Source organism: Aquila chrysaetos, chromosome 2 (assembly GCF_900496995.4).
Source record: "Aquila chrysaetos chrysaetos chromosome 2, bAquChr1.4, whole genome shotgun sequence".
NCBI lineage: Eukaryota > Metazoa > Chordata > Aves > Accipitriformes > Accipitridae > Aquila > Aquila chrysaetos.
Window position 1 is genome coordinate 51,161,593 of NC_044005.1, and position 14,741 is coordinate 51,176,333.

The 14,741-nt window shown below is 54.8% G+C and overlaps 1 protein-coding gene across 4 annotated transcripts in view; it reads left to right on the plus strand.

Annotated features, from left to right (window-relative positions):
* The first annotated feature begins 9,043 nt into the window (after nt 1-9,043).
* Nucleotides 9,044-14,741, plus strand: part of ATL2 (atlastin GTPase 2) — a 43,969-nt gene continuing 38,271 nt past the window's right edge. For 2 of the 4 annotated variants that reach the window (XR_005931631.1, XM_041121061.1), the window contains exons 1-2: nt 9,044-9,212; nt 9,583-9,794. Coding sequence is in view for 3 of the 4 variants with exons in the window: in XM_041121061.1 (XP_040976995.1) it covers nt 9,665-9,794 (130 nt within the window). In the remaining variant the exon portion in view is untranslated. The remainder of the gene's footprint in view (nt 9,213-9,582; nt 9,795-14,741) is intronic. The other 2 variants (XM_030037964.2, XM_030037981.2) reach the window with 2 other exon arrangements.

The window sequence follows — 14,741 nt, forward strand, 5'->3', positions numbered from 1 at the left end:
ACACCGTGACGCTTGTCCTGCCTGCTGGCCTGGCTGTGACACGGGGACTGGGGTCTCAACCGTTTCTGTGCCAGGACACCTCCGATACTTGTGACTCGGTGAGCGCTCCCTGCCGTGCAGCGTGGCAGGTTGTCCTTAAGGGTTAAAGCATTGCTGGATCAGTGGGATCAAGTGGCAAAAGCAACTGTGAGCTCCTGCCCTTTGAGCAGGGTAGAAACTCCTGCTCACAGATAGCTGGAGGAGCAGCCTGATAAACACAGCCATATTAATAGTGATAAGGGAGCACTTGCACCTGGACATGCTCCTTGGGCAAACCCTTTGCCCAGAGCTGTTAATACCCTGCCATATGGTGAGCGTGCTGCGATCCCTAACCCGCAGCTTCCTGCGCTTGCAGTGTGACCCCACGCCGTCTCCCTTGGGGGTTCGCTGCCAGCTCTGGTTTGCTATGGGGCCAAAGCGTGAAGGCATCTCTTGCATCGCACCGGAGGGGGTGACGGCCAGGCAGGGGCTGTCCCTGCCAACAGGAGCACTGCGGGCCCCAGGAGCATTATCGGGTGCTGCAGCGCTGGCTCACTCGCTTGCAGCGAAACCAGGCATAGCCATGGCAGCTTCAGCCACAGCGAGTGCGTTCCTGTAGTGTTACCGCATTCAGACTGTGTCCTTGCTTAGCTTGGCTCTTTCAGAAGCTGCTCTGAGCCAGAGATCTTGCTGCCCAGCTGGAGCAGAGCTCTCACACCCCAGGAAGGCTGAGCAGCCCCCAGCCCACCGCCAGCAGCAGCACACCAGGATACAGCCCAAGCCTGCTTTGTGCTGCAAAGCACCAGGCATGCACATGAGGCTTCCAAGATCCAAGGACCAGCCCTGAAGCAATTCACCGTTGCCTGTAAATGAAGCAGACTAGCTTTGCAAAATGAAAATATTCCTAGGAAGCAAAAGCTGCTTCCTCCAGCTGAGATTTGACTTGCCCAAGGGGAGAGCAGTTTGCCTTTGAAACAGCCAAAATGTTTTCTGCATTAAAGGCCCAGCTCACCTCTCAGTGAAAGCACTGACAGCTTGTGTCACCTATTTATAAGGCAGCTTTGGAGCTAATTGTTTATATAACCTATTAAAAATAACATTTGATCTTACTTTTATTCTTCTCTTTCCTGCCAAAGAAATCAGTAAGACGTGGTTTCAGGTGAGCTCTGATAGCTGGTTACTGCTGCAGGGTGCAGAGGGGTCAGGCACAGTGGCCGCTCACGGACTCAGCATCCTTCGGTGCTGCTCGCTGGGCATTGCAGGAGCATCCCTGTGCCTCACTGCCTATCACCTCCCAGCGCAGACCTCGGGCTGAGTAATGCAGCACCCTGCTCCTCAGAGAGCATCACATCTCTATCCTCCTGGGTAATAGCTAGACTTCATTACACTGCAGCAGCTTGCTCCCCGGCCCAGCTGTGGAAAGGGTCACAGATTTTAAATACTGGATTTTCTGATCTTGCCCTTTGAACCTATTTTTGCTGTGGCTATTGGTAAACTGCGTGCTCCTGAGCTCAGGCTGCTGCAAAATCCTCTACGGACTGCTGCATCCCTGAGCAGGTATATCTTTGTAAGTTGTACAAGAGCAGTGTTTGATCTAAGTTGGCATGTATAGCTGAAGGCAGGAGGCTGATTTCAGCTCAGTTTGGTGTAGAACTGCCACCCAATTTATCATGGACTCATGAAAGTGCTCGTGGGAAGGGGCCTGTGGAGGTCTCTGATCCAGCCAACCCTTGGAGCACAGTTGCCAATGCTGGGTCAGAACAGCTGGGGCTCTGCAGAGCTAAGGCTGAAAAACTTCTAAGCATGGAGACCCCTCCTCTCTGGGTACATGTCCCAGGGCTGCACCACTCTCCGGGGGAAGGAGTTTTTCCCAATGCCCTACTTGGACCAGCTGTGCTGCAATCTCTGCCTCTTGCTTCATGTTCTATTGTCTTGACCTTCTGGAAAGACTTGGGCTCCATCCTCCCCGTATCTGCCCTCCAAGTCACTGTAGACTTCTGCTAAATCGCCCTAACCTCCTCTCCTTCCCAACTAACCAAGCCAGCCATCTCCACCGCTCCCTGTAGGCAATGTCTCCTGACCTCAACCAGCCTGGTGGCCCTGATGGGTCCTCTCCAGCTTCCCAGCAGATCCATGCTCATCCTGGGGGGCTGATCACAGACCTGCTGAAAGGGGATGCTTAGAGCCGGGGCACGCTGCAGTCAAGCTCGGAAGCAAGCTCCTTGTTGCATCTGCTGGAATAAGGCTTCAGGAGAACCTGGTTTTGATTGATTTCTGAACGAGATGGGTCTGAACCAGCTGGCAAGTGCCCAGCAGTGACAAGCAAGGCCTTTCCATGCTTGTCTCCTTGCAACATTGCAGCATCCTTCTGCCCGCTGAGGGCTACAGGGCACTGCCCTGAACTGCCTCCTCCGCCACATGAAGGAGCAACACAGTTTGGGGACATCACCAGCACAAGGCTGATGTGCCCCGAGCCCCAGACTATGTGGGGCTCCCCAGAGCAGCAGACACCTCTCCCCTGCCTCCCGGGCACTGCCCACCCCTGCTGGGGCAGGTCCGAGGGGCTCAGCTACTCCCAGACCCCAGAGGCAGCGTGGCTGGTCCCCGGGGCAGCTGTTGGAGATGGCTTGCCCTACCCAAGGCCAGCTGATCCATCTTCGCCTTGCCGGCACAGCTCATCCTGACATGGAGAGGCAACTGTAGTGCTTTATTTAGATGGATACCAGGAAGCAGGGGGGGGCTTTGCAGGGTCAGCCTGAGCATTTCAGCAGGGTCTGGGCTCCTTGGTGGGGCATTAGGCTCCCTCCTCTTCTCCCCTCTGTGGGACTGCGACGTGCTGGGACACCCGTTCCTGCCCAGAGCTACCTGGTCCCCACTGATCGCTCGTCTCTGAAGGATGGTGTCAGATGCCCAAGGCTGCTCCCTCAAGGTCTGAAAGATTAGACTGGAAGTTTTCTGGGTGGGAGAAGTCCCAGGGCTGAGGTCAGGGACAGAAATGTAACGTCTGCCCCGCTCTGTTATACAATCCGCTGTTAAATAATCACTCGGGGTCACTGCGCCTGCCAGGTGGCTGCGGCTGGCAGTGGGGCTGCCTGGAAAACAGACTGTGGTTTGCAGGACCGCTGTCCCTTGGACAAGAAGAAGAAGAAGAATGAAAAGCAGTTATGTGCTTTCGGGCAGTCCCACACTCGGACCCTTCCCAGCGTTGCGGTTCCTCGTTGCAAGGTGCTTTTTGGTGATGGAGGCACCAGCCTTGCAAGGGCACAACCCATTTGTAAAGCCGGCGGCCCAATGTTTGCAGTGGGGAGGTGGCTTTGGCCACTGTGAGAAAAGGCTGGTGTTATCTGCGGGACACTGTGGCTCAATGGGTGCAAGCAGGGACCCGTGTCTGTTGCTGGGACACTGGGTCTCTGCCAGCTGATGGCCGTCAGCTCCCGCTGCACCTTGCCCAGACCCAATGGAGACCCGGCATCCATCCAGCACAGCTCTGTGTCCCCCAGCCTCACGGCTGCTCTCTGCATTTCGTAAAGCTGCGGTGGAGCAAACGCTGGGGCTAAGCTGTGGACCCCCCATGCAGTGGCTACCAGCATGTAGGGTTGGGCCAGTGCCACAGTCCCCAGGCACTAATTTCAGGTGGTGCTGCCCATCTAGGACTGACACCCATTTAACAGCACTTTATTAATGATTTCAAAGGTGCTGCAGAACAAAGCCAAAACGGGCATGTGGAGGACATCGGGAAACCTGTGGGAATGGCTAGCGATGATCCCTGCTGGCTGCAAGTGAGCAGTCACTTGAGGGAGCTGGATGATTTGTCCTAGGAAATACAGGCCAAGTCCAGGAAAAGAAACCACACTGGCGGGGAAAGTTCCCAAAAGCTCCCAAAGCAAGGCTGGGAAGAAGCCACACTGCGCTCAGAGCCCGAGCCTGGGGTTGCCGTCCTCGAGCACGTACTTGCAGCTAGCTAGCCTATTTTTGCTGGATAATTTCTTCCTAATAAGGTTTTTTGGCAGGTGGCCATGCTCCCCTCAGGGTGAGGGCGTGCAGTTAATACAAGCAACAAACTGGTGTGGGGCAGGGCGAGTTCCTGTTGTTTTCAACTCAGAGGGTGGGTGAGAAATGGAAACGCAGGGGGACAGCTGGTCGGCACTGAGGCGGCTCGAGTTATCCCTCAATTGTGTTTTTTCCCCCCGAATCCTGCGCTGGCAGAGCAGGGCACCAGCGTGGCCCTGTGGTGGTGGAGGAAAGATGCTCTGGGCTTCTCAGTTTTGCTCTGCATCTTCCCACGCAGAGGTCAGGGTACCGCAAGCAGTGGGGCCGTGCCAAGAACCAGCCTGGCAGCTGGAGGCCAGCGCCAGTGCAGGAGCACCAGAGGCCTGGGATGATGTGAAGCGTCTCATGCACCCGCCAAACATCCCTTATCAGGAATGACAGCCATGTGGCAGCCTCTGCTCCCCTCCCGAAACGCTGCTCGCAAAGCTGGCGGGAGTCATGAGCTGGGTCCCCCTGCGGTCCCTTCTGCTCCATCCCCGAGGTTGCTCTGGGTCAGCGGGGACCCTGAGCCACCTTTGTGCCATCCCCAGAGAGCCCTGAATGGGAGTGGTGGGGCTGGGGTGGGACATTGGCTCTGCTGGATCACGGCTCACCTGCCCCAGACGGCAAGCTGCCCTGCTCTTCCCATACAGTCAATCGCTCAACCCCTCCAAACACTGCAGAGCCGTGGCACTGAGCGTGCTCGACTGTCCCTGCCGGCAGGCTCTTCGGTGCCCGGCTTCCTATGATCCGGGGCAGCATTTTAGCTTAATGCAGCTATTTTGTTATTTAATCCTGCTTGATTTTCCTTAACACCTTTCCAAATGTTTTAAGCTATCCTTTGTGGTGCTCATCCACTGTTTAATCTGAGATCAAATGATTGTATCTTAATCCCTGGATCTCAAATGAATTTGCCTTTGGTTTGGGCAGCTAACCGTCCAGCCCTCTGCTACAGCCAGGCTGCATTTATCCAGGGCAGGCAGAATCAGGAAAGGAGTAAAATGCCTTCTCCCTCTCCTTCCCTCACTATTTCTCTCTTTCTTGCAAGTTAGTGCTACTTGAGCTGCACAAAATAGCTGATATCCCCCTGATTAATATTTCCAAATCATTTAATGTTTTTCCTTGTGATGAGCCACTGGAGCCTTCTTTTGTCAAACTACCTAAACGTGATCAAAACTGGTGCGATACTGTGCTTTTTGGGTGCACAGAGCAAGCTGACATGGAGCTAGTGTACAGGACAGCACCTGAACCAATGGGTTCAGGTACAGTCTTCCTGGAGGACCCAGCCATGCTCTCGATGAGCAGTCCCCAGCAGCAACCTGGCACTGTGCTTTTCCCAAAGGACACGTGCACTTTGCTTTGGTGGCATTGGAGTGGCCACCTTTATTTTGACACGTTCTCCTGGCCCATGGGAGTGCGTTTCGCAGCTTGGCAAGGGGAGACCTGCAGTTGCTGAAATTCCTGTGGAGCAGCACAGCCCTCTGCAGTTCCTGAGAGCACTGAGACGAACGCGGGGACCCCCTCGACACAAGCTCTGCTGCCTCTCAAGCAAGTGCAGGAGCAGGGCTGGGGCTGGTGGGTACCAGTCCCCGTGACCATGCCTTCCCCACATTCCTCTGCCTTCCCCATGCTCTCCTCTGTCACACAGAGAGGTTTGGGGCAGGAGAACCTCTGAATCCGACCAGCATAAATCTGAAGACGACAGGACGTTGATCTCAGCCCCATACTCTGGGTGCTGCTAAAACTTGGCTTCTTGTTTCATTGCGATTGCCCATGGCTATGCTGCGGGCCCCCTGCTCAGACACATACAAAGAGGCTTGGAGAAAGATTAAATGCCACTTTTCTACAGCGTGTTCTAGATTTTATTGAGAGTAGATTAAATCTAATTAAATTCACACATTAATCCAGTCAGATTAAATGGCACATTCTGCTTTGTGTCCGTAGCTTGGCCCAGAGGCCAGACTGAACCTGGAAACGCAGATGGCAGAACTGGTCCGGTCCTTCATGTCTAGACTCAGCCCCAAGCTGTTGATTAGATGCCAGAGATTGGATCCAGACAGTTTCATCAGTGTATTAAGGATCGTGCCCCAGCTCCAGGCCTGGTTCAGAGCAGAGCGTAGCAGTTATCCCAGCCCTGGAGGGTGCTGCTGCCCCAGGCACCCTCTCGTAAGCCCACAGGGCTGTTGGGAGAAGCTCAGGTCCCCATCTGACCTGGGGTTTCCTGTAGCTGCTGTCACTGGGTCTCACTCCAGCTCCTGCCGACAGCTACCATGTCTTCAAGGTACCCGAGTCCTTGGCGAGGCAGCCCACGCTTGTCCAAAACTTCTCCTGAGCTGGGCAGGGTGGGCTGTGACCACGTGCTAAATTGCATCCAAACCCGTCCTGATGGAGCAACGGGCTAATGCAGCCTCATCCAAGGGTGTGTGTGGGACCCTGTGTTGGACGGGGTTTGCCTTCCAGGAGAGGACAATAAGAGCTGCAACTCAGCTTCTCTGGTGCTGTGGAAATTCACAGCAGAACCCCTCTTTTAAACTCATCTCTATGCAGCTAGTCTGGACTTGCATGGGAAGAAACCATGTGAAACCCTGGGAAGAAACCACCTGCCTCCTTGTGAGGACCTGTAAATCTCGCCCAGCAGAGCCAGTCATGTAGCTGCAAAGGATGCAAATAAACTCTGCTGTGTAATTAGCACCCTTTGTATGCCAGGGCAATCATACTCAACCCCACACGCAACCAGGAGCCAGGTCTGCCTGCGCAGGGCTTAATGCAAAATACCCTCCCCAGGTGTAAAGCTGCACCGCTTCACTCAAATCAGTATCACACAGTGATGCTTTGCCCCATAAAAGAGGAGTTGGCTTGTGATATGAAAGATCGGTTAAGCTGCAAGGACAAATATCCTTTTCTAAAAGCTACAGTCCATGCTGATAGGAGTGTTCCCTAGCAAATACCCTCAGCACACTAAGCAATCAGTCTTATTTTATTACATTAAAGAATAAAACATCTACACAGCATTTTTCCTAGTGAGACTCTGAAATGACGCTGATGCCTCTGTGATGGTGGAGTACTTTCTCTCATCCCAAATTGTCTCTGGTAACCTGATATTTGCATGCTGCACCATGCAGAAAAAGCACTAGTAGTGCGGGCTGAAGCATGGTATCACCGATCGCGTCGGCACCACTGGGGACTCCTTCCTTGAGCCAAGTGCCTTGCTGTTTGTACCAGCAAAGCAGACACAGCTCTGTGCCTTGGAGGAGGCTGTATGGTTCAGAGGCTGGTGTGATTATCTCTGCAAGACATTTGAGGGGCATCACAGAGACAGCTGGAGCAATTCCTCTTTTTCTAGGACAAGAGGTTTGGGAACTAGAGTCTGGGGCTGTGGAAAGGTTCTTTCTCTGTGGTGGCCTTGATGGCCTAAGGAGCCATCAGGAAATGCCACCAAGGGGACCTGAACACTGGAGATGCTTAGAGATGCCCAGGTCAGGTGAGAAAAAGCAATTTAAAGCCTGTGTGGAAATGCATTTCACCATCCTGGCATTTAACATATGTGGGCATACTTCCCAGTAGCAGAGCTGGTCTCATTTTTAGAGAGGCAGGTCAAAATGCACTGCAGAGCAGGCAGCGGGTAGGCAGACACGTCCTCCGGGTGAGGCTGGAGGCAGCGTACTGGGTGTAGACAGAGCCATCTCCGCAGCGGGGTGGCCCTGGGGTTTGCAGGTGTATTGGCACTCCAAGCAGCACTGCAACCTCCACAGGAGTCAGTATCTAGCCCAGGCTTTAAAAGCAGCCTCATCTTGTTGTGCTCTTGCATAACAGTGAGATGGAAATCGCACAGGCCCAAATCATAGGAGTCCGTTTGAGCAAATGCTTGCACATGAAAGCTGCAGCTGGCTATAGAGCTTCATTCCCAGGAGCAGAAGAAAACCACTTAGCCATTTAATCCTTCGAAGGCTTTGATCACCCTGATAAGGGAAGACAGGGCAGGATGGGGGAGACGGCTGCCATTCCCACCTGTGAGACTGCCACCTCCATGGGCAGGCTGCATACCGCCACCCCCGAGAGCCCCACTAACACGTACTGTGCAGGCATGGGGGGCTCCGGAGTCTGCCCGCTGCCCCTCCCCGGGCTGCGCCACAGCCCCTCGATTTAAACCTTTAATGCTGGGGAGATTATGCAATAGCTGCTTCAGGCTGAGAATGGATTATGCCCCTTTCAAAGGTATTTGGCACTGGGCTGCAGTGGGTAAACTAGCCCAACCCCTCCTGTGAAAGCACCTGCGGGCAATTCCTGCAGCTGGTGCCTAGCAACCTGCTCTGAGCTGCTCTGACAGCAGCTAAAATTCAATGTTATTTCATCCCTCCTCCCCAGAAGAGCAGCTCTTGAGTCATCACCAGGGCAGAATGGGATGGGTCTCCCACTCGGCTTGCTAAAAATGAGTGGTATGCAAGGGGCTGCTGTCTGTGTCTTGAGCATGTGTGCTGCTGCCAGCTAAAAAGGCATGTCCTCTCAGCATGTGGGACAGCTGCAGGTTCAGGAGATTTGGTAAATTGTTTTTTTCCCCCTCCTTCCCAATTTGCTTTCTGCTCCCAACAGCCTCTCTGCTTTCTGGGAGCTCTCTGCTGGGAAGCCTGCAGGAGAACCAGGTTTGGATCCATGCTGAGTCCCACCTTGGCTTTGCTTGGGCAAGCCCCAGGTCGTGCAAAGACACGCAGGTAGCTACAAGCTTGAGGTTGCGCTGGGCACTCTCTAGTGACACACGGCAACTTTTAGATCACCTTTGTGACAGATGAAGGCACCCCTGAATCTAAGGGAGATGCTCTTGGGGAATGGTGAACATCAGAAAAAATGCATATGAAACCAAGCTTGCCTCTTTATGGAGCTGAGATCCTCGCAGAGGTGGTGAGGCAAACACCAGCCAGCCTGGGCAGGACTAAGCAGTGTGTTTCTGCATGTGGGCAGGGCGCAGGGACTGGTGATGGGAAAAGGGAGCCAACGGGAGGATCCAGCTGCAGAGAGGGCAGGGGCTCGGTGGGCAGCACAGCCTCCAGTCCCTGCTGGCACTGTGCAGAGGGGAGGAGGGCTCCAACTGGAAGAGGTAGGAAGCTGTGAGTAGGTGAAGCCCACGAGTAGGACCGTGGTGCCGCAGCCTGGGCGCTTCTCAGAGAAAAGTGAGACGAGGTGCCTTGCAGGGTTTTTCCAAACTCTCGGAGGGCACGTGTTTGCCCCTGGGAACAAGCCGGAGATCCAGGCGGATTTCCCAGTGGGGGACTGTTTGGAAATCTCAGGCTTGCCCGAGTGATGCAGCTCCCTTGGTGGTGTCTGGTGGGAGGGCAGCTGACCACCGTCTGCCCTGGCTGTTCCCAGTGCCAGTGCTGGTTCACCACTGCAGGGCTGCACCCCTCCTCGCCTCCCCAGTCTTCTCTCTTGAGAAGCCCTGGGTGGCCCTAGGGACGGCAGCCAAGGGGTTGGAGGCACCTTATTGCTGCGGACGGTGGGGGCTGCCAGAACCACCTTTATCTCATGGCTGCTTGTCCTCAGCTCCCAGCTGCCTGCAGTGCTGCGTAGCCTGGAGAGAAGACTGACGCCTTGTCACTAGCTTGGACTCTGCAGCCTGAAGCAGATGAGGAAAGATGTTGGTAAGTGCGGTACCACCAACAGAGACCTCTCCAGCTCATCCCAGGACCCTCAGCCCTTCAGGATGGGGCGTTACTCTCTTCCCCAGCCCAGGAGTGGTGTTCAGCATGCTTCAGGTGGGTCTTTGGCTTACGGATTTGTCATCATGAAGGTCACCTTAAACAAAGCCAGCAGCATTACACAGGTTAGCTGACAGGGATAGAGAAGAATTTTAAAAAGAAAGGCATAAAGAACCTGAGTCTGATCTGGCCTTTTCTAGTGTCCAGTGGGTGACTCTACCTGCATGGGTCTGGAACTGTTCTGTCTCCTGCCGTGGCATGCTGCCTGAAGGCCAGGAGACATTGTGGTGGATCCGTTTCCCTTCCAGCTGTGGGAGGGGACAGCTTACCCAGCAGGGTGGCTGAGCAGCCTTTGCCTTGGGCAGAGCTGGCTCATTGCGCTGATGACACTGGTTGTGTTGACTGGCCCAACGTGGGCTGGGGACAAGCTTGGGACAGCAGTTTTTTAAGCCAGCATGGCCAAATCCAGGAGAAGATGCTGTCTGTAGCGCAAAACTCTGCCTTTGCTGGCTGAGGGGACTACTGGCCCAAGCTGCACTTGTGAGTTAGACGTGTCCTCCTGCTCGCGCGGTCCCTTTCCACCACAGCCTGCCAGTGGTTTGTGCAGTTGCTCCCACGCTCCTTTCAGGCCAAATCCACGGCTAGCTTAAGCAGTTTCAGTGCTAACTCCTTGCATAGCCTGGCTCAGAGGAAAGTGGCATGGAGCTGGGAGTGTGGCGGAGATGGGGCCCTTTGCAGCCAGCGGATGACATGTTGACAGTAAAATCCTCAGCTCAGAAAATGTCTCCTTCCTTCCTGCAAACATGAAAGGACAGAATTAAAGTTGAGCTTTCTGACCTCCAAGTTCTTGACTTCTGTTCTCACATTACAGCAGCAGCAAATCCTGTTGCACGGAGCAGAAATCTATCTGTCTGTATATGCGCTATTTCAAACTTCTCTGCGTAAACTGTTCCAGACTTGATCAGAAACCAAGCCTGTTTACTAACAACAGAACTGGGAAACTTCTTTAGTATCGTGGGTTTTTTTCCCAGTTTTTTAGTTTTCTTACTGAGCTGCTGAAGCTTAAGTCTGTCAGTTAACAGTGTTTCTAGCTTTCAATGTGTTTTACTTCAACCTATTTTCCTTTGCATCTCTGAAATACCTCTGTATGCAGAGTGTGCTCTGCCTTCTTTCTGATGTCAGGAAAGGTTTTCCTCTTGACTTGGGATGAGATTAGGACAGGCAATGGCACACTCATTTTCCCCAAATAAGTAGAGGGTGTTAAACTGCAAAAGGCCAATGGCAATGTTTTTTCCTAGCATGCATACCAAGACTTCTGCACAAAGGGGTTGAATCTTGCTTCCATTTATGCTGATGTAAATCTAGAATAATGAAGTTCTTGACAGTTTTACAGCATTGCATATTTTATTATTCCAAGTGGCATAACTAGAATTGAATATATATTAGTTTGATCATTGCATCCCTCTGCAGTTCTCACTTGCTGTGGTTACAGCACCTTTTAGACATTTTAATGTCTTTTTGATGTGTTTTAGACATTAAACTCTCCAAGGCAAGGGACTGCCACTGTAAGCACAGCACCAAGTTTAATGGACCCCAATGTCAGGAAGACCCTTCTGTGCTACCTCAGTAGTAAAGGACCGAAAGTGGGGTTTTGAGAAGGTTTCTAAAGCATTTCCAAGTGCCACGACAGCCTGTTTGTTTTTGCTTTCAAGATCTCTTCCGAGCTTTCCCTCCACCTCTGTTTAGACAGAGCCAAACTCTGCTTGTTTTTTAGATTGCTGTCACTCAAAAGTTGCAGCTCCAGGACCAAGTAAGTTAGCATAGCTCAAGACTTTGAGAAAAATGGTTTCTACAGAGATCATTACCACGGTGAGGTGGGTTTTTGCAAAGCTGTTGCCCACTTCACATGCTGATTTATCAGACAAATATGTTGTCTTGACAAGGTCACACCGACCAACTTGACTGTGAAGGTTTACGTGACCTTTAGCAATAGGAAGCCTCACAGACCTAAAACCTTTGTGTAGTAAAGGCAGCTAGCTTTAACAGTTAGCCTTTTAAAAGGACGCAGGAAGGTCAGTTTAGGTTTAGAGGAACAAGACTCTTGCAAAACCCAGTAACAGCAGGAATGTTTGGTCCCTTGGGAACGTGTGGCTTGTTCTGATTTACAGCCGTCGTTTTGTGTGTTTCCAGCCCAAAAGCAGCAGCAGTGCCACAGCGAGCGAGACCTCAAGAGCGAGGAGCTGGCGTTACTGCCAGAAACACAGAGCGCTTGGGTCGCTTTCCCAGCTGTCCCCGTGGCCCAACTGAGGTGCAAAAAGGAGAAGTGAGGGCCCGGCGGGACAGCAGTGCGGCGCAGACAGAGATGGACGCCATCAGGGAGCCTTCAGTGATGGGCCTGGTGGCATGCGGGCGGCAGGCCGTGTTTTCTACCCGAGCGAGCTGCGCTGGGGAGTGGCGGGCCGATGACTGGGAGCGGTGGGCCGATGACTAGCGAGGGATCCCTGAGGGACGCTCGCCCTGAGGCGTTTCCCGCAGCCCTCGGGGCCTCCTCACCCGCTGTGCCATCTTTCATCCCTTTGCCCGAAACACGCCGCTGCTCTCCGAGCCCCTCGACGTCCCTGCCGCCCAACAGCGCTGGAGCCCCGCGCCCTCCGTGTTTCACTCGACGGCGGGGCGCAGGGCCGCGAGGGGGGCTCTGTGTGTGTGTTTGTGCGTCTCTCCCGCAGCAGCGAGAGGGCCTTCCCCCCCCCCCCCCGCGCCGCCTGGGGCTTCGCCGGTCCCCTCGGGCGGAGGGGAGGCTCCCTCCCGGTGCAGCCGGGGGACTCCCGTCTCCTTTCCCCGGGGCCGCGGCCCCCATCGCCCCGGCACCGGGCGGTGAGGCGGGCGCGGGCCGAGAGCGACGGCGCATGCGCCGCCCTGGGATTGAGGAGGTGTGGGGGGGCGGGTCGCGGGCCGCGCGTGCGCCGCTCCTCCCCCTCCCTGGGCGGGCAGCCGGGGGCGCTAGGACCCGCCCTGCCCGCGCGCTGCCGCCGGCGGGCGATAAAGGTCTCGCGGCGGAGCTCTGACGTCACGGCGAGTTAATTTTAAACCCGGACAAGATGGCGGAAAGGGACGCGGCGCGGCGCGCGGGTCCGGCCCGCCAACGGCCCGACCCGGCAGGTAACGCGGTTCCCCCCCCCCCCCCAACCCTCCCTCCTCACCCCGCGCCCCGGGCGGGCGGCGGCGGCGGGCCGGCGGCGGCGGGGCTGCCCGCAGGAGAACGCGGGGCTGGGCGGCTGGAGTTGTCGGCGGGCGGCGCCGGGGGAGGCCCCGCTGTCTCCCCCCCCCCCCCCCCCTCCTCAAAATGGCGGGGGCGGCCGCCCGCCCCGACGCCCAGCTCTCGAGGGGCGGCCGGGGGAAGCCGGCGCGGCGGCCCCGCCGCTCGCTCCCGCGCGGGGTCACCCCGCTCTCCCTTGCGCGGCCGGGGGCCTCCCGCTGTGCGGACGGCGGCCCGTACCGGAGCGGGGGCGGCCGGCGGCGCGGGCCGGGGGCCGGTGCCCTTACTCTCCGCCGGTGCGTACGTCGCGGGGGGCCGCGGGCCGGCGTGCGGCTGGGGCCGCCCGGCGGGGCCGGGGGGCGCCGGGCTGGCACGCCGCCGGGGCCGGGGCGAGGCAGCCCGGAGGGCGCCCGCTTCCTCGGAGCCGCGTCCACCTGCGGAGGGGGCAGCGCGGGGCAGGAGGCGGCTGATTTCCCCCACACCCCCCACACCCCCGGAGCCGGTGCCCTCCACCGTCAGTGCTGTTCCTGCCTGCGATCTATCCTCTGGTGGTGATGGGACATGGCTGTGGCTCGGTGGTGAGCCTCGGCTGTGCTGGAGTATGCGCAGTATGTTTTCTTTAATGTGTTTTTATTCTCAAGAATAGCTTAAAAGCTGAGAGCTTGTAACCCTCTCCCTGCCACGCTCCGCGTGAGGGTGGACCTGGGGCTTGCGAGGACTGTACTGACTTGGACGCGAAGTTGAATCGTGTGAGGTTTTTAGCGCTGCATTAGAACACTGAACTATTTTAACGTCTTTGTTGTATAACTCTCACTTAATTTGGAAGCAGAAGGATTGGACTGGGCACGATTAAACAAAATCTAGCAGATGCCATGTGCCACTATTGGTTTCAATTGCCTCATTTGCAAGCCGGCTAGAGACTGGGAAATCTAACCGGGCTGTAAACTGGCAGGTGCGGAGTGGCTACTCCGCTGACTCTTTTTATAGGGAGGAAAAGGCAATGCTTCTGAGCATGTGGAAATGTTTGATTGTGTTTGGCAGCATTGCGATTTTAATAATTTAAAAGAGTCCAGAGACTGAATTGAGGATACGATACTGCTTTACTGTGTGAGTACTGGTTTCTCCCCCACAGGCACTGCTGAATTTTCTTTGACGGTTCTCTGTGTTTTCATCACTATGGATTTTAATAATCTCAAAGTATCAGAGCATTGCATAACTGTCTCAGGGTCATAAAAGTGCCAGCACACTTGTAATAAACGGCCTTTGAGGTAGCTGCGCCTGCTTCCACCAGTAATGATGGTACATGTCACTGTTAAGTTGCTTGTGTACTTTAGGCATGGGATGACTTAACTGGTAGGGTCTGCATGTACAGCTATGGATGATCTGTGCCTGCCTGCAGAAGAGCTTTCTGTACAATGAAATAAAGCAGAGTGGTAGATAGGAATAGTTACAAGAGGAGAAATTAACAGGAAAGGCCTATAACTCCTCCTGTACCATTACTAAGTGTTGCTTAACAGCTACTACCTTCTAGCTTACCCTAAAGTCACTAATGATGTTACAGTTCCTCCTCAAATAATAGCAGTAGTTCTGTGGTGTTTCAACTAGAATTCTTTTGGAAGCAGGGAGTGGGGTTGAGGAAGGCTCTATTACTTCCTTTTCATGTTTACCTGCCTGCGACTTAAAGACATTTCTGAAACAGTTCTAGCACAGAACAGTTTTACTTGAACTATCATAAAAGCATTCCTTTA